Source organism: Haliaeetus albicilla, chromosome 8, assembly GCF_947461875.1.
Source record: "Haliaeetus albicilla chromosome 8, bHalAlb1.1, whole genome shotgun sequence".
In the NCBI taxonomy this organism is placed as follows: Eukaryota; Metazoa; Chordata; class Aves; order Accipitriformes; family Accipitridae; genus Haliaeetus; species Haliaeetus albicilla.
Genome location: NC_091490.1, coordinates 44,233,905 through 44,256,157, shown reverse-complemented (window position 1 = coordinate 44,256,157; position 22,253 = coordinate 44,233,905). Strand labels below are relative to the sequence as shown.

General features: G+C 55.5%; 2 protein-coding genes across 3 annotated transcripts; one reads left to right on the top strand and one right to left on the bottom strand.

Moving 5' to 3' along the window:
- The first annotated feature begins 374 nt into the window (after positions 1–374).
- On the top strand, positions 375–7,811 carry GRIN3B (glutamate ionotropic receptor NMDA type subunit 3B). The gene is made up of 10 exons (XM_069790621.1): positions 375–848; positions 2,326–2,924; positions 3,409–4,459; positions 4,857–5,002; positions 5,209–5,324; positions 5,539–5,690; positions 5,788–5,952; positions 6,123–6,190; positions 6,316–6,648; positions 7,197–7,811. Exons 1-10 carry the CDS (start codon positions 375–377, stop codon positions 7,246–7,248), a joined length of 3,156 nt encoding a protein of 1,051 aa, XP_069646722.1. The 3' UTR covers positions 7,249–7,811.
- Positions 7,785–21,994, bottom strand: TMEM259 (transmembrane protein 259). Of its 2 annotated transcripts, none has more exons than XM_069790622.1 (11): positions 21,269–21,994; positions 18,756–19,022; positions 18,269–18,437; positions 15,946–16,056; positions 14,476–14,598; positions 14,022–14,122; positions 13,079–13,136; positions 12,687–12,770; positions 11,992–12,124; positions 11,474–11,573; positions 7,785–10,597 (listed from the first exon to the last, which is right to left on the bottom strand). In XM_069790622.1, the coding sequence occupies exons 1-11, from the start codon at positions 21,500–21,502 to the stop codon at positions 9,749–9,751; spliced, it is 2,229 nt and encodes a 742-aa protein (XP_069646723.1). In that variant the 5' UTR covers positions 21,503–21,994; the 3' UTR covers positions 7,785–9,748. The 2 variants fall into 2 exon arrangements, with proteins under 2 accessions (XP_069646723.1, XP_069646724.1); XM_069790623.1 differs by having other exon boundaries at positions 18,323–18,437.
- Positions 21,995–22,253: the final 259 nt, after the last annotated feature.

The following is a 22,253-nucleotide window of genomic DNA, read 5'->3' as shown; positions in this document are numbered from 1 at the left end:
GGAAGCGCGGGGGGTTCCTGTGCCGGGGAACCCCGCGGTCGCAGCCCCTCGCACGGCAGCACCGGACGGACGGACGGACGGGCGGGCGGGGGGGGGTGGGGGGGTGGGCCGCTGCGGGGGCCGTTCCCGGCGGGACCCACCGCGCACCGGGGCCGGGCGGGGGCCGCCCCGGACCCTCCCGCTCGGTTCCGTGGACGGGCGCTGCCCGCGGGGCCCCCGCCGGTTCTCCGCCCGCACGGGAGGACCGCGGAGCCGGGCGGGGTCCGCGCCCCGCCCGCCAGGAGCCGCCCCCCCCCTCCCTTTTCTCCCCCCCCGCCCGCCCCCGGCCCGCCCCGGCGGGGCTCAGAGCGGCGGGGCCGGCGGCGGGGCTGGGGATGGCGGGGCTGCGGGCGTTCTGGCTGCTGCTGGCGGCGGCGGCGGGGCTGGGGGGCGCGGGGGGGCACCCGCAGCCCTGCCGCGTCCTGGCCCGCACCGGCCCCGCCGTGCGCCTCGGGGCGCTGCTGCCGCCCCCCGCCCCCGGCCGCGCCCGGCTCCGCGCCGCGCTGCTGAGAGCCGCCGGTCCTGGCCCCGGTCCGGGTCCCGGTCCCGGTCCCGGTCCCGGTCCCGGGGGGGCGAGGCTGCCCTACAACCTCAGCCTGGAGGTGGTGGCGGGGGCCCCGGCGGCGCGGGACCCGGGGTCGCTGGCGCGGTGGCTCTGCGGGGCGCTGGTGGTGCGCGGCGTGGCCGCCGTCCTGGCTCTGCCCCGCTCCCGGCGGGAGCTGCTGCAGCTCGACTTCCTCGCCGCCGCCCTCCAGATCCCCTTCGTCAGCCTCCTCGACAGCCGCGGGCCGCTGCCCTTCCGAGCGCAGGTAGGACCCGCACACCCCCACTCCCCCCCCCCGCCGCCGGGACGCTCGGATGCGGCTCCGGGGACCGGGGCCGCCGGGAGGCAGCGCTCCGTCCCTGCTCCCCTTCCCTGCTTGCCTGCCCGGCCCCGTCCCTTCTCCGTCCTTGCTGCCGTCCCGGCTCCATCCCTGCTCCCATCCCGACTCTCATCCCGGTTCTGTTCCGGGGACCCTCTCCGCCTCCATCCCGACTCCTATCCCGATCCCCATCCCGGCTCTGTTCCAGCCCCTCGTCCTCGCTGCATCCCGGCTCTGTCCTGGCTCCATCCCGGCTCCCACCTCGGCCCCATCCCACCCCCATTCCCATCTCCATCCCGGCTCTATCCTGACCCCCAACCTGGGTCTATCCTGGCCGCATCCTAGCTCTATCCTGGCCGCCATCACAGCTCTATCCCAGCCCCATCCGCGTTCTATCCCAGCCTCCATCCCAGCTCTATCCTGGCTCCATCCCAGCCCCATCCCAGCTCTATCCTGGCTCCATTCCAGCTCCATCCCAGCCCCCATCTCATCTCTCTCCTGGCCCTCTGCCCGGCTCTATCCCAGCTCCCACTCCAAAGGCGACTTCCCCGGCTCCTCCAGCAGCCCCGGCGCCCCCTCCAGCCCCAGTCCTGACCCCGGGCTGGCCCCAGAAGGACTCCAGGGACGTGCCCGGTGCTGATGCTGGATCCCCACAGTCCCCTCTGCTGCCTGGTTCAGCCCTGCTGTCCCAGCAGCAACATCCATACGTGCCGGTGCCACTTTTCGCAGCCCAATCTCTGCCAAGCTGAGACCTGTCCCAGCCCTGTGTCCTTGGGCTGAATTTGTCCCTCTCCTTTCCCTCAGCCAGTCCCTCCTGGGGACAGACCACCTCCACACAGGGCCGTATCGTGTTTGAGCCCCTCCACGTGCGCACTGACCCCAGGCTGCATCTGGGCAGAGGTGACTCCTCTCCTGGCACATGTCAGGACTGTGGTCACCCCTGTCCCCCAGCGATGTCCAGGCAGGCAGCGAACACCCACAGGCTGCGCTGCCCTCCATGCGTGCTCATCTGCTGCCTGGCGAGCAGTGTGTCCTTGGAGCGTGCCGGTGGCAGGGAGCTGGGGGAACGCCTGGCTGGGAGCGTGAGACCCTTGTGCGTGTGGGCAGGGGGATGCAGAACCCGCTGCTTGGGTGGCGATGAACCCTCGTGCCCACCCAGCCGGGTGTCCCATGGGGGTCTCATCCCTGGGCTCTCCCCTCTGGTCCCTGGGCATCCCTCTGGCTCATGGGTGGGTGCATGGCCAGTGCTGGGTGGGGGGAACCATCTTCAGCCGCGATGGGGCTGGGAACGGGCAGGGAGCAGGCAGGGAGCGCCGGGTGGCTCCAGGGCGGGAGGGACCGTGTCTGTCTGGTGCTGCCTCTGGGGTCTTCCCAAGGGGAAGAGCAGGGTGGGGGGACAGCCACAACCGCTGTGTGTTGGCAGAGTCCCCTCCACTTCCACATGGACCGACAGAGCTCGCTGGAGACGCTGGTGGATGTGCTGGTGAGTGTCCTGCAGGCCAACGACTGGAAGGAGACCAACCTCATGCTCTGCCACCCCTGGGATGTCTCTGGCTTCCTCGGCCTCTGGGCCCACCGTTCCCAACTCTTCCTCCGCACTGTCCTGGACCTCGGCTATCTGGACGAGCCTGGGGCCGTTCGCTACCTCCGGCAGCATGAGGAGCGCTTCAGGGCTCTCTCCAGCCCCGTGCTGGTGCTCGGCTGTGACCTGCGACGTGCTCGGCTCATCTTCCAGGCAGCTGAAGAACTGGGCTTGCTGCCGCAGGAGTTTCACTGGATGCTGGGCTCTCCGCTCAGCGCTGGTGAGTTGCAGACTGAGGGGCTGCCCCTGGGGCTGCTGGCCTACGGGGAGGTCAACCGGCCACCGCTGGAGTTCTTCATCCAAGATGCAGTGGAGCTGGTGTCCCGGGCCATCACCAGTGCTGCCCATGTCCGCCCTGACCTGGCTCTCCTGCAGACGATGGTGAACTGCAACGACAGACGCCGGGCAGGCAGCGAGTCCTCAGGGCTCTTCCTTTCTCGGTAAGGGAGGTGCTGTGGGTGCCCCTTTCCCTCGCCCCAGCTCCATCGTATTGGGGTGCAGGGGTGGGTCTGTGCCCCAGCCCCAGGATGGGGTGACGATAGAGCAGGGAGAACCTGGGGCTCAGAGCCTGGTGTGGTCCCTGGTGTGTGCAGCCTCTGCCGTGGGGCTCAGCTCCCCCCCGGTCCCTGATGCCCTCCCTGGGACATGATTTGTGCCAGCTGCATGGGGGGGGACGTGTCATTTCAGATCTCCCTAATGCTGCCCGAGTGCAGTTCCTCTATAAATATTAATAACACTTGGCCCTGCCAACACAGCGAGCTGCAGGGCAGCGGGGCTGATCCTGCTGCTCCTCCCTGCCCTTGTCTGTGCCTGAGTCGGTCATGTCCTGCTCCAGGCCACAAGCCCCATCCCTCAGTCTCTCGCTCTTCCTGGCTGTGGCCCCGGAGCTGGTGATACCGGAGCTGACACCCTCCTCCCCACCAGGTTCCTGGCCAACACATCCTTCCATGGCCGGACGGGGCCTGTGCGTGTGGAGAACGCGATGCTGGTGCGCCTGGAGCAGCAGTACCGTGTCTGGAGCCTGCAGCGGGACTCACGGGGGGAGCCCACCTGGGTGACGGTGGGCACCTGGCAGCACGGCAAACTGGAGCTGGAGGAGGGCGCGTGGCAGAGCCACCGCCAGCGCAAGAGCCCCAGCGAGGGGGCAGGGGGGGCCCGTGTGAGGCTGCGGGTGGTGACGCTGGTGGAGCACCCCTTCGTCTTCACCAGGGAGGCAGACGAGGACGGGAGCTGCCCAGCCGGGCAGCTCTGCCTGGACCCCGGCACCAATGACTCGGTGGTGTTGGACTCCCTCTTCGAGGAGCTTGGCGCTGACAACGGCTCGGTGCCACGGGCGTACAAGAAGTGCTGCTACGGGTACTGCATCGACCTGCTGGAGAAGCTGGCAGAGGACGTGCCCTTCGACTTTGAGCTCTACATCGTGGGTGATGGGAAATATGGGGCCTGGAAGAATGGGCGCTGGACAGGGCTGGTGGGGGATCTGCTCAGCGGCACAGCCCACATGGCTGTCACCTCCTTCAGCATCAACTCGGCACGGAGCAAAGTCATCGACTTCACCAGTCCCTTCTTCTCCACCAGCCTGGGCATCCTGGTGAGGACCAAGGACACAGCGTCGCCTATTGGGGCCTTCATGTGGCCCTTGCACTGGACCATGTGGGTGGGCATCTTCGTGGCCCTGCACATGACGGCACTCTTCCTCACCCTGTACGAGTGGAAGAGCCCCTACGGCATGACCCCCCACGGCCGCAACCGCATGAAGATCTTCTCCTACTCCTCAGCCCTCAACCTCTGCTATGCCATCCTCTTTGGGCGCACTGTGTCCAGCAAGACGCCCAAGTGCTGCACTGGTCGCTTCCTCATGAACCTCTGGGCCATCTTCTGCCTCCTGGTGCTCTCCAGCTACACGGCCAACCTTGCGGCCGTCATGGTGGGGGACAAGACCTTCGAGGAGCTCTCGGGCATCCACGACCCAAAGGTGGGAGACTGTCTGGGCTGCTTCAGTTGGGGTGAGACAGGGCTGAGGTCCAGGGAAGGGGGGGGGTGGTGTCTGTGCTTCTTGCTGCGTCTTCCCTGCTGGGATGAGCGTGAAAGGTCTCTCCAGCCCCAGTCCTGCAGCACAGCCTCTCCTGAGGCTGTGTGTGTGGGTCTTCTCAGGTCCCAGGAAGGTGAGGGGGATGTGTGTTCATGCTGAGGCTGCCCTTGGGGGGGGGTCTTTGCCAGACACCCCGCAAGAGCTGCTGGATCTCCATGGGATGCCCAGACCCCCCCCGCCTGGGGCTGCGTGTGCTCAGGGCTTGGGGCCGTGTCCCCAGGGAGCCGGGGGCTGCTCCTGCCTGGGCTGGGGGTACTGACACGCTGGTCCCTCCTTCCAGCTGCATCACCCCTCGCAGGGCTTCCGCTTCGGCACCGTGTGGGAGAGCAGCGCCGAGGAATACATCAAGAAGAGCTTCCCGGAGATGCATGAGTACATGCGGCGATACAACGTCCCCACCACCCCTGCTGGCGTCACCATGCTCAAGTGAGGGGTGGGAAGGGCATGGGGGGGTTACCCACCCCCCCTTTTACCCCTCCCAGGGCAGGTTTTGCACCATCCCTGCAGCCTGTGCACCCCCACCCTGCACATACACAACCCCCCCAACCCCAGGGAGGGATGTCAGGTTGGAGGGACCCTGGGGAAGGGGGGAGCAGCCCCCTCCCTGAGGGCCCCCCCCCGTGTTGGTGCAGGACGGAGCCCCCCAAGCTCAACGCCTTCATCATGGACAAGTCGCTGCTGGACTATGAGGTCTCCATCGACTCCGACTGCAAACTGCTCACTGTGGGCAAGCCCTTCGCTATTGAAGGTTTGAGGGGGGGTCTGCAGCAGGGAGGGGAGGGTCTCTGTGTGTGTGTGTGTGTGTGCACATGTGCCTTGTACACATGTGTGTCTGGCTGCAGCTTGGATGGGGCCATGCAGGGCAGGGAGGGTGCCTGCTCCAGGGTGGGTGCTGGGGGCTTTAACCCCCCCACACACCCCAGCACTGCTGCTTTCTCCCCTCACCCCCCCACCGTGGCCAGGCTATGGCATTGGCCTCCCCCAGAACTCGCCGCTGACCTCCAACATCTCCGAGTTCATCAGCCGCTACAAGTCGGCCGGATTCATCGACCTCCTGCATGACAAGTGGTACAAGATGGTGCCCTGCGGCAAGCGCGTCTTCGCTGTCACGGAGGTGCGGGCGGCCGTGTTCTCGGCTCGGGGGGGCGGGCTCTGGGGGTCTGACACCCCCCCCCCAGCCCAGCGAACACCACCACCCCCTTTCCCCACAGACCCTGCAGATGGGCATCTACCATTTCTCGGGACTCTTCGTGCTGCTCTGCATCGGGCTCAGCGGCTCCCTGCTCACCTCGCTGGGCGAGCATGTCTTCTACCGCCTCGTCCTGCCCCGCATCAAGCGCAAGAAGAAATTCAACTACTGGCTGCACACGAGTCAGGTGGGGCTGGTGGGAATGGGCTCACCCAGCGCCCAAAAGACCCCCCACCCTGTGCCGCTGCTCCCTCTTCCCTTGAACAACCTCTGCCCTCCTCTGGCCCTGGACCATCACCCCCCAGTTGACCCCCAGACCATCGCCCGTCCATCTCACACTTCGGGTGTGCCCCACAGAAAATCCACCGGGCTCTGAACATGGGCATGGAGGAGCGGAAAAGCCAGCAGCTGAGCTTGGAGCAGAGGTACGGGCTGCGCGCCTGCCCCGCTCTGCTCCTGCTCCCCGTGGGCACCCACTGTCCTGGGGGGGGCACAGCAGGACCTCCAGCTGCCAGCTCCCAGCTCAATCCTTCTCCCCCTTCCCAAAAAGGTGCAACCTCCAGCCAAGGCAGGCACTGGCGGCAGGACAGCCCTGGAGCACCCTGCGGAAGGAGGCACGACGGGTACGCTTCCAGGTGGACAAAGCCCCCTCCAAGGGTGAGGGGTCCCTGCAGCACCCCAGGAATGGGCAGGCACTGCAGCCCCCGGACAGGGTGGCCAGCGAGAGCGAGCTCTGGGAGCTGGAGGAGAAGATCCAGGAGATGCGGGACCAGCTGCACGCAGCCCTGGTGAGGAAGAGCGAGCTGGTGGCCGTGCTGGGCACGGTGAAGAGCAGCCGGGCATTGCCTGCTCCACCAGCCACAGAGGAGCCCCGGGAGGAGAGGTGACGTGGGGTGGGGGGCCGGGGCACTGCTCAGCCCGCTCCATGGGCAGGGAGGAGGCAGGCAGTCCCCCCCAAGAAACACCCCAGGTTGGGCTGCTCTGCGGTGAGCCGGGCAGGGCAGACCACCACCCGCTCCCTTGGTCGGAGCAGGAGCAAAGAGATGAGGGATGGAAGGAAAAAAGCCCTTGAGGTGACAGGATTGGGGGGGGGAATGTCCTAGGGCTGCCTCCGTCCCCCAGCTCTGGGGCATTCGTCTCTTCCTCACCTCCCTCCCGCTGGCTACAGGGGTTTGAACAGCAGCCAGCAGCCTTCTGTAAGGGGGGGGTTAGTTTTGGGGAAGGCACTGGGTTGAGATGAGATGAGAGGCCCCTGCAGAGCAAGGACACAGTGCAGCACTTCTGCTGGAAGACACTTCAGCAACGCTGTGTTTTCAAACCATGTAAATAAGGATGATGGAGAAAAATAAACTCTGCTTTTTCTCTTCCAGCTGCATCCTAAATGCAGCAAGGCTTGGGGCAAGGGTAACCCTTCCCTTCCCTCTTCCACAGGCACTCGCTGGCCTGGCCCAGCTCAGCCCCACCGCAGGACAGCAGCGATTAGGAGGAGGAGGAAGGTGAGTAGCCCACATCCCACAGGGCACTGATGTGGCAGCAGGACAGGCCGAGACCCCAACCTCCCCTCTGTGAGAGCCAGCTCCAGGGCGGCAAAGCCAGGCTGATCTCCAGAGCCACCTCAAACCAGAAACGGAGTCTTCCTCGGGCAGATGGTGAGAGATGGATAGCACCGGCCAACGGGAGAAATTAACTCACAGTCCAACTGTGGGTGACTACAGGCAGCCATGAAAGGACTAAGGCGAGAGCACAGCAAAACATCTTCCCTCCCCACAGCCTTTCCACTCGCACAAAGAGGCTGCCAAACACCGGTGAGCACAGCCGTGACAGGGACTTGTGCTCAGCCCCCCTGCTCTGCCACCACCCCTCTGAGCCGTAACGGGGCAAGGGGGGCCCTCCCCAAGGGCAGCAGCAGCCTCTGAAATATGGAGTGTTCGGCTTGCTGCCCCCGCACCCACGCCACAGAACCCTCACACCTCGACTTGCAGCAGGAACCCAGCACAACTGCTAGCAGGACACCCCAGGAGCTGTTAGATATAATATTTATTATTATATACAAACACATTTTGTACATTAATTAAATAGAATGAACTCTACTCTTCATTCATCAAATCATTTGGTTTGTTGCCCCCCCCCTTCCCTTCCCACCCACCCACCTCTTGAAAGCCTACGATTATTCCTTGCCCTCTGGCACACCCACGCAGGAGGCAGAAAGCCAGTCGCCCTTCCCAGGAAGGCTGGCTGCAGAAGGATCTGACATGCTGGTCACAAGCAGGCTCCCTCCTTCCCCAGAGCAACACCCAGGGCTTCTTGAAATAGAAAGAAAAAAAAGGGGAGGGGGGGGCACCTGGGTGGGAAATGCAGAGAAAGTGAAGCCAGGAGCTCTGAGCCCACGCAGTGCTGACATGGAAACCCTTTCCTGGTGGAAGACACCAAAACACACACAAGAACCCTCCAAGGGAGATGGACTCCACAGGTGCTGCTCAGCTGTGGGGAGACGAGGCTGGACTTGGGGACACTTCTGCAGCAACCCAGCTACCCCCTCCAAAGAGCAGAGTGCCCCACACGTCACCTCCCAGCACTGCCCTTTTCCACCACGTTTCTCCCCGAGTTGCTCTCTCCTCTGAGCCCTACAGACATGTCGCACTCCTGCATCACTCCGCTCTACCTACAGGCATAAACCTTCCTTCCAGCCATACCCTGTTGTGGGTCCAGCTGGTATCTGTCCCAGCCCCATGGTACCAAGTCAGCCAGCTGCATAGCAGAGGGGTTGAGCGCAGCCAGCTTCACCTCCCCTGCCAAGGAAATGAGGGAAAATAAGCTGAAATGTCTTGGCTTTAGTGTTTTGGTTCCCTGCGAAACCATCTCATGCAACAGTTCAGCCAGTGAAAAGCCGATCTCTCCTCTGGGATGTGGCTGATCTTAAATGCAAACGTGTCCCATTGAAGAGACAAGGCACTAAAAAAGCGAACTACATCACCCACAGAGGCAGGTACCCAAAGCAGAGTTGTACAGAGACAGAGCTGCTGTCCTCATCCCAAACGTCTCTAGACACTGACACTACAGGTCAGTTCCCAGCAGGTATTACTTGAGACTATTTGCCTGTGCCAGGAGCTCCCACCATATGCTGGCCCCATGCACCTAAGAGAGGCCAAATTCCCAAAGCCCTCGCAGAGGTCAGCAGCAGCAGAAGGAACAGCACTTCTCCAGGGCTGACAGGCACAGGAATAGACCCCGCTGCTTCCACGCCCAGCCAAATGCATCTCTCCTGGGATGGAAGCCCTAACCTGGACACAGCAGCTTCTATCCACCAAACCCACTGACTGAAGGGAGTTCAAGGACAGAAAAAAATGGGGCTGAACTGCAGCTTCTGTTTTGGTTATTGCCCAGCTTTGCCCTGGCATGAGAAGATCTAGTGTTTGGGGAAGGTCTTAAGCTCCTGCTCCCCTTAAGGGGAAGGAAAGTTTACTAGGCTTCTCCTCTGCTTTCTGTGGCTCTCCCAAGAGGATCTGAAAACACTCCCTGTTCATACGCAGCTGCTATTCTAACCAGAAAGTCGCCACACACATGCCTGGTCTGTCCTAAGTCAGCTCACACTTGTGAACAGCACCTGGACTGCAAAGGGGACCGCAGGGGGCAAAGCTGGGGCAGCTGGGGGCAAGGAAAAGCTGGGGCACGGAGCCAACTGCAGGGCTTGAGCAGGCAGCCTGCTCGCCTGCAGCCTCGGCACTGAGCCCCTGAGTCTCGCAGGCCATGGGAGCGAATGCATCCTCCCTCCCTCCCGGCTGTCCCACACACAGCAGCCTCTCTTGTACACAAGCGCACACGTGCTTTTCCCAGGGGAGTTCACCACAGCACCTTTTCTCTGTCCCAGCTGCTCTGCCTCTGCTAAGAGGAATTCATGGGTTAAGGATGATGGCGAAGTGAGAAATAGTAACAAACGAAATCCAAATGCTTTCCTGGCAGTCCAGAATTACAGTGACAGGGACTCAAGACAGGCTCCTTAAGTCTGGCTCCAAGCAAGGTTTGGAGCTAGGTGTACTATCTGCTGGTGCTGGGCAAGGGCTGCTTTCCCCCTGGTCCCCAAGAGCATGCCCCAAACGTCTGTCCTGATCAGTGTCCTCAACAAAGGCTGGAGGGGTCTCTGCCATACTGCTGTTTACAACGCAGTTCTTGCCACTAGATTTTGCTTGACTGTCTGAGCCCTCGACAGCCTCAGTCTGCTCAGGAAGGGAAGGGCTGGGGATGGAGGCCCCCTCCTCCTGCAGCGGGACAAGGGGCACAGCTGGTGCCGCCTCTGCAGTGGGGGGAACATCTGCTGCAGCCACCACAGATGTTGAAGTGACTTCAATGGTGATAGAGCCCATGGCTGTCTCCGGGTGGTCGCTGCTGACCCTGATGCGGGCAACCAGACTGGAGGCAGCGGCAGCATCCTGAGGGTTCCCATTGGCCATGGCTTCATGCACCACATTTGGCTCCAGGAGGGTAGTGCTCAGGTCGGAGAGGAACGAGGCTTCTGTAACGATAGCGGCTGTCTCAGCTACCCAGTTCAGATCGCTCCCAACAGAAGCTGCCGTGGCGGCAGCGATGACGCTGGAGGCCTCGCTGGGAGTCAGGGCAGCCGAGCTGCTGCTCTCCCCAGAGGGTCCGGCGGCCAGGTGGGGTCGGCGGCTCCCCACGTCAACAGGGGCAGCTGTAGTGTTGTTGTTGAGGTTGTCTTGGAGTGTCGTCTGAGTCCCCTGGCCCACTTGCTGGTTCTGCAACAGCATCTCCTGGATCCTGATCTGCTGGAGAATGGCTGGCAGCTCATAGTGATGGAAGAAGTAAATCATTGAATGCTAGAGGAAGCAAAGGGAAAGGCGTCACTCATTGGGCCAGGGCTGCAAGCCCAGACATACCTTAGAAAACCATGCTTTCCTCTCACTGTAAAGACAGTGACTGGAGAATTCGGCTGCTCTGATAGCCAAGAGGTTATCTGAAATTTTGGGAAGATTTATCCCTTCTACTATGATTCCTGAAAGCTGCTTTCTCTCTGAAGACAGGCAATGGAGTACAACTGTGCATCCCTTTTAACAGCTGAGAACAAGAAGGGTAAAAGCATTTCTCTGTCCCATCCTCAGTTCCCTGTCTCCATCCTGCAGCAGAGAAAAGGGGGCAGGTCAACAGCCAGAGACACACAAAAGGTTTGCTTGAACCAGGATATTGGAGACATCAATTTGGAGCTGGTCTTGCCAGCATCTTCACTGCACAGACCTGACTGATTCCTCAGCCTCTGCATGGGAGATCCTCAGTAGGATTTCTTCCAGAAAGAAGGGATAGAAATCCTTCCCTAACACCTTCCAAAACTCACTTGACATCAGCCTATTGAGAGTCATGCGGCTGGATTTGAGCCAGTGACCAAAAAGGCCTGCTGTTCGATAGCGTCCTTCTGCTGTTCCATTTCCAGACCAGGGATTATTTCAATCTCTTTTATAAATAAAGATTGCTACTCAAACTCAGCTTGACAAGAAGTTTGATAAAGCCCAAACTGCGGTTGATTTCCTTCACTTTTTAACAGCACAGCCAGTATGAGCAATCAGCAATGTAACAGTTTAAACTGCAGGCAGCCAGACCCCTCTGGGGCATGTGGAGCAACCAGGACTGAATTCACACGATGGCACTTGCCTTCATGTGGCTGGTTGCACAAACATGCAGCCAAAGTGGCAGCTACTCACCTGGATGAAGAGCCACGAGGTGACAAGAGCCAGGCTGCTGTACTGCCCATTGAATCGATAGTGGTAAGCATAGAAAGCGAAGTGGTACAGATAGAAGAACCTGGACAGAAAAGCAATAAATATCAAGATACGTCAATGGACAGGACAAACATGAGTTTCTTTCTACTCCTAAGTCTGTTGTGAGCTGAGGCACTTTGCACAGGGTGGTGCAGACTCCCATTAACAGGTAATTAGAATTGCCTCCCTAAGAAAAGATCTTCAACAGGGCAAAACAAAGGGCGGGCAAAGGATTGAGGTGATTCTTGAGATCCAGGCACAAAACCCAGAGTGGAAGAGATTGCACTTTGGACCCTATGACACGCAGGGCAGCTCCCAAGGAGACATAAAGAAGCTCTCAAGAGCAGAAGCCCTCCTGCCTGGGAGGGCCAGAAGGGATCTGAAGCAGCCTTCTCCCACCAGAGAACAGGACGTGCAGTGAGAACGCACAATATGGGAATGCGGTCCCAGTCAGCTCCTACCTGAGCCAATGCCTCTTGCTTGTATTGGTGTGGCAACAGATAGCATCGTATTGGTCAGCCAGCCATACAATAAGGATGATGTAAAACGCAGTTGTGGTGTCATTGAAGAACTCTGACATAATGGCCTCCATACCTACAGGACAGAGGGTGTCTGACATCAGCATGCTGCAGGGCACAGACAACAGTTCAGCAAAGGGCTTCCCAAAGGGGCACGTGAAGGAATCCTCTGTCATTTCAGAGCTGGGGCTGTATGACTGTACAGCAAAGACCACAGCAGGATAAATTAGCTCTGTTTAAAGCAGCAGCTAAGGGCAAACATGTTTCGCTGCTGACTGCGGTCACTGTACGGGGCAAAGGATCAGCTGGCTCTGGACAGTGCAGAGTTTGGGTTGGGTTGCTTGCTTTTTTAAATTCAAATTGTGCTAATGCAACATGGTCACAGGAAGCATGAATCTGAAATGAACTAAAGTGACATACAAAGCTTCAGTTTATGCTATTTCCAAATGAACTGCTTTTCCAGGGGACCCAGAAGGACAATGCAGCTCACTATGCCATCAAATTCCAGAGCCTTCCACCTTGTGATGAGCAGACACACTAACCACCTGCCGTGGCCAGGTCAGAACAGGGAATTACACTTTCTACAGATCCCAAAGGGACTTGCTGCACATACACAAGAAGTGAGCTAACATCCTTACCGACTAGAGCCAGAATGACAGTGAGAAGGGGAGCTGCAGGGAATGCAATTGTCATGTTCATTTCCAGCATCTGTAACAGGTCAACTGCAAGAAGGAAAACATACTATAACAGAAAGTGGATGTGGGGCCACAGAACCCTCCAGCACCACATTACTCCCCATTCAGAGCTCTGCAACATGAAGTCCACTGTCCCAAGTCCACCATCCCTGATACTTGTCAAGAGATGGAACCGCTCTCCCAAGCACGGCGACGGGGGCACAGGGGGACATACTCCCTGTGCAGTTACATGCAGGACCCTTCTAAACAACAACAGTCAAGAGTATATATACGATACACTGTGCTGGAGCAGGCAGAGTGTCCAGTACACCCTAAATCCCTTAGAAAATCCTTACCAATGAAGACAAAGATCTGATGGTGCGAGTAGCGCAACAGCATCGAAACGGACAGAGTCTGAAATATGAGAACAGAAGCCAGCATTAGAGCCACACAGGTCCAGGGAGTCACTTTCAGAATCACACTACGGCAGAGGCCCAGACAGGCAAGCTTGGACTTGCAATGTTGCACAGTGTGCTGTGCATATCCCACATTTGTTAGTTTGAACTCTGCAGACCGATTTCCCAAAGAGTAATTAGGACTTCACAGACATCAATTAATCTTTGTATTACTGCAGTGAAATAGACAGTAATTTGTTTGTAAAGAGACCTATTCTGAATATTTGAGCAGAGGCCAAACCAAACCACAGAGGCAGAGCTGGAACTCGGGTTTCTTCCCATCCCGTCCCAGCAACTCATAATGCCTCTCTGACACCAGTCACCCAGCACTTATTTCCTCCTCACTGGCCACAATATGATTGTACAAGAAGCTGCATCAGTGGATGATCAGACACAAAGTGAAATAGTCACCCAAGACTATGAACCTAGGCTTAGTTATCACTTGGGATCTTGTCTTGCTTATCTGTAATCACCTCATCTCACACAATCAGAAGAGACTCAATTCTATCTTGGTCGCTCCTGGCAAATTAGTTAGGCCTGTTCTTAAAAGTCTCAAAGGACAAACTTCTGCACCCTGTGCCTTGGCAGCCTGAGTATTTTAACTACAGTTACAGATTCTCTAACATGAATCTCCCCTTTAACAACAAAACCATTACTCCATTCTATTTCAGCTCCTCTATTTCACTGTTAGGACTTTAAGAACCCACATTAAGAAAAATAAAAGAGTAGAACCTCGTACTCCATCAGCTTAGCTTTAAAAGCAGATGAGAGCTCTTACATCAAACACATGCTGACCAGTGCCAGGCTCAAGAGTCCAGGCAATGCTCAGCTCCTATCAACTTACAAATATGACCATGATGACAAATGCTGCCAGATATGAAGTTCTAGCCATCCACATGCTGACAAAGCGATAGTGCTCCCCAGACACCACATTGCGAAGGAAACCTGGAGGAAAAAAACCAAACACACAAGCTCAGTGTGATTAACCTACAAACTAAGAACAAACTTCCAGTGCCTTCTAAAGGAATAGGATTTAAAGCAAATCTGTGGCAACACCACCTCACAGCAGCACTCTTATTATTATGCAGTGCAATAAGGCAGCAGGAAATCACGTTTGCAGACACCTCTCTCCTCCTGCTTCTTTCATTTTGTCCTTGACAATAACATCTCTACATAACACAGGGAACTGTTCCCTGCATTAGAGATTAATCAATAGTCAGAAGATGATATTCATGCATCCACAGAAAAAACATCGACTGCTCTGCACAGCTGCTGAAAGCAATTCTTCCAAGCCTCACCTTTGTTTTCTTCATTTTCAGCTAAAGCTTTGACGCTTGACATCAGGATGTCATCATAACCCAGGAACTCGTCCAGCAATAGGCGACTGAACCTGTCCCCAAAGCACTGATCCCTGGTAGGATCTAGAGAGAAGACAAAAAAACCCATTCAGACTGTTGATACCTTAAGCCACAGAGGTGGCAAGGCAAGCACACAATCTTCTCATCACTCGAAAGGACACATTTGCCAGCAGACCTGCATCTGCACTCAAGACTAAATTGGACAGGACTAGGAGGAAAAACGTCACACCCTGACAAATACAGCCACGCTGTCAAAATGCTAATGTCAATCAGGCCTTAAGAATAACATCAGGGCTGTCATACTCTCTGCTGGCACAGACACAAAGGGAATTTGTGTTCTAGGCTTGGACTATCTCCCCAGGCTCATCCCAACTAATGGTCCAGAGAAACAAGTTCTGGTAAGACTCAGAGGGCCAGGCCGAGACTCTTTAGCTATCAGCTGGCCTCAGCATGACACTGCTGGGGCCCACCATCTCCATCCATCCTCCTCCAGCGGAGGACACGCCACCACCTCCCCACAGCTCTGGGCACTAGTGAAGGCTGTTCAATTCCATCTCAGGAAGCTGGTGCTGCATTCTACTCTACAAACACTGATCAGCTTGTAAAAATGGCCCAAATCTAAGCAAAACAGGAAGCATGAACACAAATAATTTTGCAGTAAATTACTGTGATACTTATGAAGGAATATGCCTAGCTGAATTGGAAAACCCAGGTCAGTAAATAGATATTTAACATGGAAACTGCCTATACCTATACTGGACAGGTACCGGACAATTACCTATACAGGACAACTGCTTAATACTCCAGTCCAGCTGTACTTCAGTTTGATTAGGAGTAAGTAATAAAATCTAGTCCGATTGCCGCACTAACAGCTTGTTACAGATCAATTAACTTCACAGGCATAAGAAGGTTTGAGACTATATTCCTGACTCGGACAGGTTTTAATGGAGCAAATGCCAGGAGAAGAGAACGCTGTTCCAGGAAAACAGTCTGCTGGTGCTAAGAGGCACAGAAGTACGCTGAAACAGCGCTAAGCAGATCTGCTCAGTATCGTCCCTGACATATGCACAATTGCTCTCGCCGCTGGGCTCTAACATTGCACTGCTGCTGCTCCACGCTGAGCCTAGATCTTCAGTACCATGAGGCTCTTCCTTTCTCAGTGAGAAAACTGTGCTGGACGTAACATCAAGGCTCACTGAAACAGGCTCCACCATTTCAGACTACTCCTCTTGGAAAGGTATGACCTACTAAAGCAATAAAGACTCCATAAAGAAGCTCTCCTACGTGGAAAATGAGCGCCATCCACTGTCATAAATAGTTTCCACAAGACTAAAGAGGAAACAACGCGTAGGTGTCTCTGCAGAGCACTTACCCACCCCTGCACCAGAGTGGGCTGGCTCCCTCACTCACCCAAAGTCACCACCATGACCGGGATGCTGAGGCGCTGCCGAGTGCTCTGGGACAGACGCAAAAACCCGTACTCCAACGAGTACTCCACAATGTACTCTTCCTGCGGCCACACTGCAAAAGAGGGTGGGAAGGGAGACTCAACAGCAGGGTTTGCAAACAATTACCAAAAAGAAATAGCACCTCTGGATTCCCTCCCTCCCTCCCACCACATTCTTGAAAAGAGAATCAGTTGCAAACACACACTCCAAGCTTCCTTCAACCAATTAAAAACAAATCAATACAAATTCTTTGAAATTGCAGCCCATTCCCTTGACATCAGTCCTTAATGTGAAACTTCTGGGCAAGCTTCAGGGCAGCAGTTCCCAGGTCTGTCAAGCATTGTCCAGAATCTGCCCACATCTTTGCCTGGCAAGCCCTAGACCACTCATTCTTGCTCTGTTCAATTTCTGCTTTCTATGTTGTTTAGGAAACAGAAGGAAAATATACTTTACACCTGCTGAACACCAAGTAAACACTCCATAGGGCACCAACACTGCACTTCTCAGGAGACAGAGGTCACTGCTGCAATTACAAATCTCGAAAATAAAAGGCAAGAGCAATTACGGCTTCCTAAAAAAAATAGTGGTGCCTGAAGTTGCCTTGATTTTTTTTTTTTTAAAGAAAGGTTCAAAATAGATGCTTTTTGCTACATCACCTCTGAAAGGACAAAACCTCCTGCTAAGTTGAAGCCAAGCAATTTAATCCCTGATCTTTCAAACTGTCACAGCATATCTTGCAAGAGGCGAGGGAAGGTAGCTGTCAGGCATCGCACAACGGCACAGCAAAAAAGTTAAAAGGATACAATAACTTAAAAGAAATGTACCTGCCTCTTCTGACTTACAATGTCACATCACTGACAGAAATGCCCACTTTACTTCCCCACCTCTGATCCCCCTTCTTGGACAGCAAACACAGGCTGGTGTGTTTGTTTCATCTTTTGTTTCCATTATAAAACAGTTTTAAGCTCAAATGGAAATAAAGTGTTTAAATATCAACAAAAGAATTACTTCCTTTGTATCATAAAATATTTTTCCATGGTAAAATGGAATAAAAAATGGTAAAAAAATATTCTGTCTAAACATCAAATTTGGTGTACTTATAGCACAAGAAACCTGGAAGAAAAAAAAACCCAAACAAACAGGTATTTTGGGGATTTGGGACCCATCTGAATAGATGAATTTTTTAACTGCCTTGGGAAGCAGCACAATTCTGTCTCCTACCACACTGCTGGATCATTTCCAACCAGGCGTTCAGCAAATCAAGGCACAGCCCATCAGTGCACACAGCACTGTACAACGTGACTCTCTTACAGAACTTAGGCAACTAATAATAAAGGTATTGCACCAAAAATATTTACTGCTCTCTAGTCTTAGGCGACTTAACGATCTTAAATTCAGCACTAATGAGTTCTGGATCAGCACCAAGCAAGACCACTGCAAGACGAAGGGAACAGTGCCATTGCAATGTCCAGTCTCACAATCCTCCACAGCCACAACATCCAGTACTTCTGAGGAGCAAAGAATTCCAGTCTTTCCAGGGACAAAAGCGTAGGTGAAAAAGGCAAATGAAATAAGAACTCAATTGCCATGTTTCTATTTTAACATAAATGTATTTTAATAGCTTTCCTCCCCTAACCTCTAGAAACAGAAGTTTTCCAACACTGGAATTCTGTTTTAAATAATACAAAGCCACTAAATCTCCCTCTAGAGTTTATGAGACATTAGCAGCTTAAGTCATGCTGGAACAAGGGGAGGGATAAAGCAGGATGATATCCTGAACTATGCAGAACAGCAATGCTGTATCTCGCAATCCACTAAAACTTGCTCGGTGGCTTTCAGGATTAATTAGCTGTTCCAAGTACTGGTGTTGACTCAGGGACCCAAAATACAGCCCAAACCCTGGTAATACAAGGAAGAACATGTGCTGTCAGTGGGATCCCTGTGGATCTCAAGAGGATGGTGAACTGCTCAGAAGAGGGAGGTTCACATTCATGTGCGATATCTGGCACTGATCACTGCAGAAATACAATGCCAGACCAAGAGGCTTCAGCAAATTTTATAGCCCAGACGACCCCCGACTCCCAGCCTCCCTCCAGCCAAAGGAAAAATCTTGTTGTGGATCTACCGTTAGTATGGACAAGATCAACCACAGGTGAATGCATCAGGGAAGACACTTAAGGTTACTATGCACGTGCCCAGAGAAGCCAGAAGGAATGAAACGTGCAGGGAAGATGCACGGGGCAGGGGAAGGAGAGAGCACAGATAGCAGCGTAAGTTGTCTTTACCTGCTCTGGCTAGCATCTCAAACTCGGACACAGTCTCTCTCAGAGGCTGCATACCTTTAGTGGCTGCTTCACTAAACGAGAACTCCTGGCTTTCGTTGTGGGTCAGTGCCTCGGTGCTGCTCACCCGGGATGGCTTGAGGAACACCTTGGGCTCGATATCCAGCTCAAACTGTTGGAAAACCATGGCAGGGAAAGTCATGTTAGCGGTCACTTCAGCTCCCATCCTCTGTGCTCCCTCTGTGCCCCCAGCAAAGGCCTCTACCACCAAAAGGAGGACAAGAGAGGCCACTTTCTCAGGCTTTACTTTCTATCTTAAACCATCAGAGGCTAACGTGGAGATTCAGGAAAAGCCAAGGAACATGCTGTTTCCAGGTGACCGAGAGATCACAAAGGGACTGTGGCATACTTAAGATGACTGCACTAACAAACTATTTCTCCCCAAACCAACAACCAATTCTTTCTGTGTACACAGGGAATGCATCTTTACCTTGATAGAGCTGTTTTCAAACATATCCACAGTCATTTCCTCCTCTTCCTCCTCCTCTTCCTCAGCTGCAGATTCAACTACCATTCCTGGGAACTTCTCAACACCACAGAATTGCAGGAAGATGGGGGCTCGGCTCGAGTTGCGCTGTATTTCCACCCGCAAGATGCCATCGCGTGGCCATTTATCTCGCACGTGCTCCAAGCAGTTAATGGGCGAGCGGGAGAAGGCGATGTGAATGTAAGCCAGGATGAAGAGCACAAAGAGGGCCTACACACAGCAAGAAACACAGCAGAGACCATCAGCCCAACCAACCTTGGCCTTTTTACAGGACCCCCAGTTTTAACCATCTCTACTTTGCCCATAAAGACACCAGATTAATTTCGACAAATGGATTTGCAAGTGGACAAGAGCTTGCTTTCCAACCCCTGTGGTCTCTGCATCAACAACAAAGCAGCCCAGAATCAGGCAATTTCAGCACTAGTGTTTCAACAGGGGAACACACCAAAGACAGCAGCAAAAACAATGTCCTTGTGTTCACAAGACCAGCGCTGCCACCGATACCTGTGCAGTACATGTATCCTGCTGAAAGCACAGGTCACCTGCACAGGCCCCAGTGTCGTGTAAGGTCCTGCAAAAGTCCCCAAAATGACTGCACTGCAGGCAAACTGACCAAACACAGCACCAACTTGTGATGAGGCTCCAAAGCATATTGAAAGAAACAGAAACGCATCTGTGGCTTTCAACCATTCCCTCCTCAGCACAAAGTGTTTCCTGTTGAAGCCTGGAAAAGACTGCCCAACTTTATGAAGGCAGACTAAAGCAAACCTCAACAAAAGATAACCCACCACAAGAGCAGGACAACCCAAACCCACAGCAGAACCGCCAGCATCACATTCAGATCCACCGCTTGCTGCTGCAAGGTACGGACTCTGCCATGGCAGAGGTCGAGCTGGCCTGCCGGGGCTGGGCTTGTGGAGCATCACCACACCCCAGCCCTGGCTCACTCCAAGAACAGCTATAAAGCCACAGCAAAACAAAGTGGACTAAAAAAATTTGCTCCCTTTAGCAAAGATAGTAAATCTAGCAGGATGTTACCCAACACTGTTCACAGCTGAAAGCTCCGAGAAACGATGGTACAGTAAGCGGTACAACTGTGTTTCAAAGACTCACTTTCCAACTGCATTAAGATGCTCATTCCTAATTAAACTAGCTGTCCTTGCTACGTATCGTTCTTGACCTATTTGCTATGAATAAACAGACTGGTAAACATCACATCTGCAGAGGAGCTGCATAGGAAGACGCTAGAGAAGGTAAATCAGCAACACCTCCTTCGTCACAGAAGGAGTCGCAACGAAGCCAGCAGAACCACAAGCAGTTTCAGGGCTCTGTGAACAGTGGTGCGCAGGACCATGTTCTGTGGCTTCACCTCCTACCAGTACCCTGCGCACAGAGCTGAGACCAGGCTGGAGTCTGGCTGACTCCTAACCCTGCTGGCGGGAGCAGGCTGTTCTCTGCAGATGCCCTGTGAATAGTCTTTACTTCCTCAGGAGTGCTTTGATCAAAAGCAGACAGCAGCAAGAACCGCTACCAGCCAGACTGCTCGCTCTGCCTGACAGCCTCACCGTTAGCACCATCCCCATTGCAGTCTCCCTCTCTGCCTGAATCCAGTTATACAACCGGGGAAAAAAGGAGAGAGATGTTAAAACCTTGAACATTTCTTGGGAGGGGAGAAAATGTTATCTGTGCAGTATGAGACAAGCTGTCCTAAATGTTTTCTTGCTTTATGCGGCTGAGTTTTAGAAACTCAGAGCAGAAGCATGCTGTTGACACCTGGCAAGCTCCTCTCCCCACTTCCCCTTACTCTGATTTCCCAGACTGGTGCTGTGTGCTCTGGAAGCCACGGTGCAGGATTAAACCTACGGGCAACTGACAGGCCCCTCTGTGGGTTTCCAATCCTGCACCCGCACCAACAAGAAAGTGAGCAGTTTTTACCCTGTTACGCAGGGATGTGATACTGCACCAGCACAGCTGAGGGTGCTGACTGCTAAAAAGTAGTAAGGTTAAAATGGGGTTATGCATTAATTGCTTCTAGAAAAGACAAGGCTCCAACAAAACACCAACAACCAAATATCTCACATATGCAATACATCCAAAAAGAGTGATTGCTTGGAAAGAGAAATAGAAATCTTTCATGCCCACATCCCTGGACCTGACCCACACCAGCCTGGCTGCCCATCAAGCTGGCTCAGCAATTTCTTTTTTATTTCCAGATCTGGTACCACAGCTCTTGTGGTGTGGGGACCTCCACAGATCGTTACGACTATTCACATCTTTCTCACAGAAGAGCGGCCCACGGGAGCTCAGTGGGCAGCTTGGGGTAGGTGGCCCAAACACAGGCTGTAACCTCTAGCAGAGCCAAGCTTTTTTATGTATATAAGCAAATTTATGCCTTAGTGCCCGACTGCAGGCTAGCAAGAGGAATGTCCACTCCTCCCCGTAAAGCCGCCCCTCACCTTGAGGAGGACAAAGAACTCGAAGACGCGTCGGAAGGAGGGTGGGAAAAGGCGAGCGTAGGTCACTGCCATCTTGAAGAAGAGTGCGTGGAAGAGGCGATCGCGCACATTGATCAAGGGGTTCTGGTTGAGGTTGGGGTTGCGGACGCCCCGGTTGTTCCCCCCGGCAGCCCCGCCGCCGCCGTTGTTGTTGGCCGGGTGGTGGTTGTTGGCGTTCGGCTGGTTCTCGGACATCCTGACGCCTGCGGCTGGGAGCCGAAGGGCGCTGGCGGCGCTGACCTGGGCCGGAGGGGACCTCGGGGCGAGAGTCAAGCGTTGCCTCGGCGGGGCCGGGAGCTGCTCGGTGCGGAGCGCCGGGCGGGCGCTGCCCCTGTCCCGCTCGCCTCAGGGGTCGCCGGCCCGGCCCGACCTCCTGCGCGCAGACGCCTCCCGAGCGGAGGCCGGTTCAGGCCTGGCGGGTCCCAGGCCAGGCTCCGGGGCTCAGCGGGCCGCTGCCTCGGCGGGGCCCGGGAGCGGCGCGGCCCGAGCAGGCCCAGCGGGGACGCGGCTCCTGGGCCGGCCCCGAGGCCATGTGGGGAGTTCCGTCACCGGCGCGGCGCGGCCCGGAGCGCGGCGGGCGCCTCGGCTCTCCTGGCGCAGTGCGGTGCGGAGCGGCCCGGTCCCCTCTTCTCAGCGCCCAGCCGCCATCTTCCTCCACCGGCACCGAGGACGGCAGCAACGCGCCTGCGCGAACGCCACCGGGGAACTCTGGGACGGTGGAGGACAAGGGCCAGTCCCCGCCCCGCGATGCAAAGTAGGCGCTCTCCCGCCATGCACCGCGCGCAGCTGGCGGATCCGCACGGCAGCTCAGCGACGGAAAAGCCAAAATTTCTGACAAAACGGAGGATTTCGAAGTCTAGAGAGCGACGGGTATCTCTCGGGGGAGTGACGCCATAAGAAAAGGCAGGAGTCTAAAAATAAAGTCCTCACCATGCCTTCAAAGTTG

Bases quoted from the DNA above. Each gene is read 5' to 3' on its own strand.
- GRIN3B (XM_069790621.1), top strand. From the start codon at position 375: ATGGCGGGGCTGCGGGCGTTCTGGCTGCTGCTGGCGGCGGCGGCGGGG. The intron at 2,925-3,408 runs GTAAGGGAGGTG...CCTCCCCACCAG, and splicing joins TCAGGGCTCTTCCTTTCTCG to GTTCCTGGCCAACACATCCT. The intron at 6,191-6,315 runs GTACGGGCTGCG...CTTCCCAAAAAG, and splicing joins CAGCTGAGCTTGGAGCAGAG to GTGCAACCTCCAGCCAAGGC.
- TMEM259 (XM_069790622.1), bottom strand. From the start codon at position 21,502: ATGTCCGAGAACCAGCCGAACGCCAACAACCACCACCCGGCCAACAAC. The intron at 18,438-18,755 runs GTAAAGATGCAT...GTTTTCCAACAG, and splicing joins TTGAAAACAGCTCTATCAAG to TTTGAGCTGGATATCGAGCC. The intron at 12,771-13,078 runs GTAAGGATTTTC...TCCTTCTTGCAG, and splicing joins TCAGATCTTTGTCTTCATTG to TTGACCTGTTACAGATGCTG.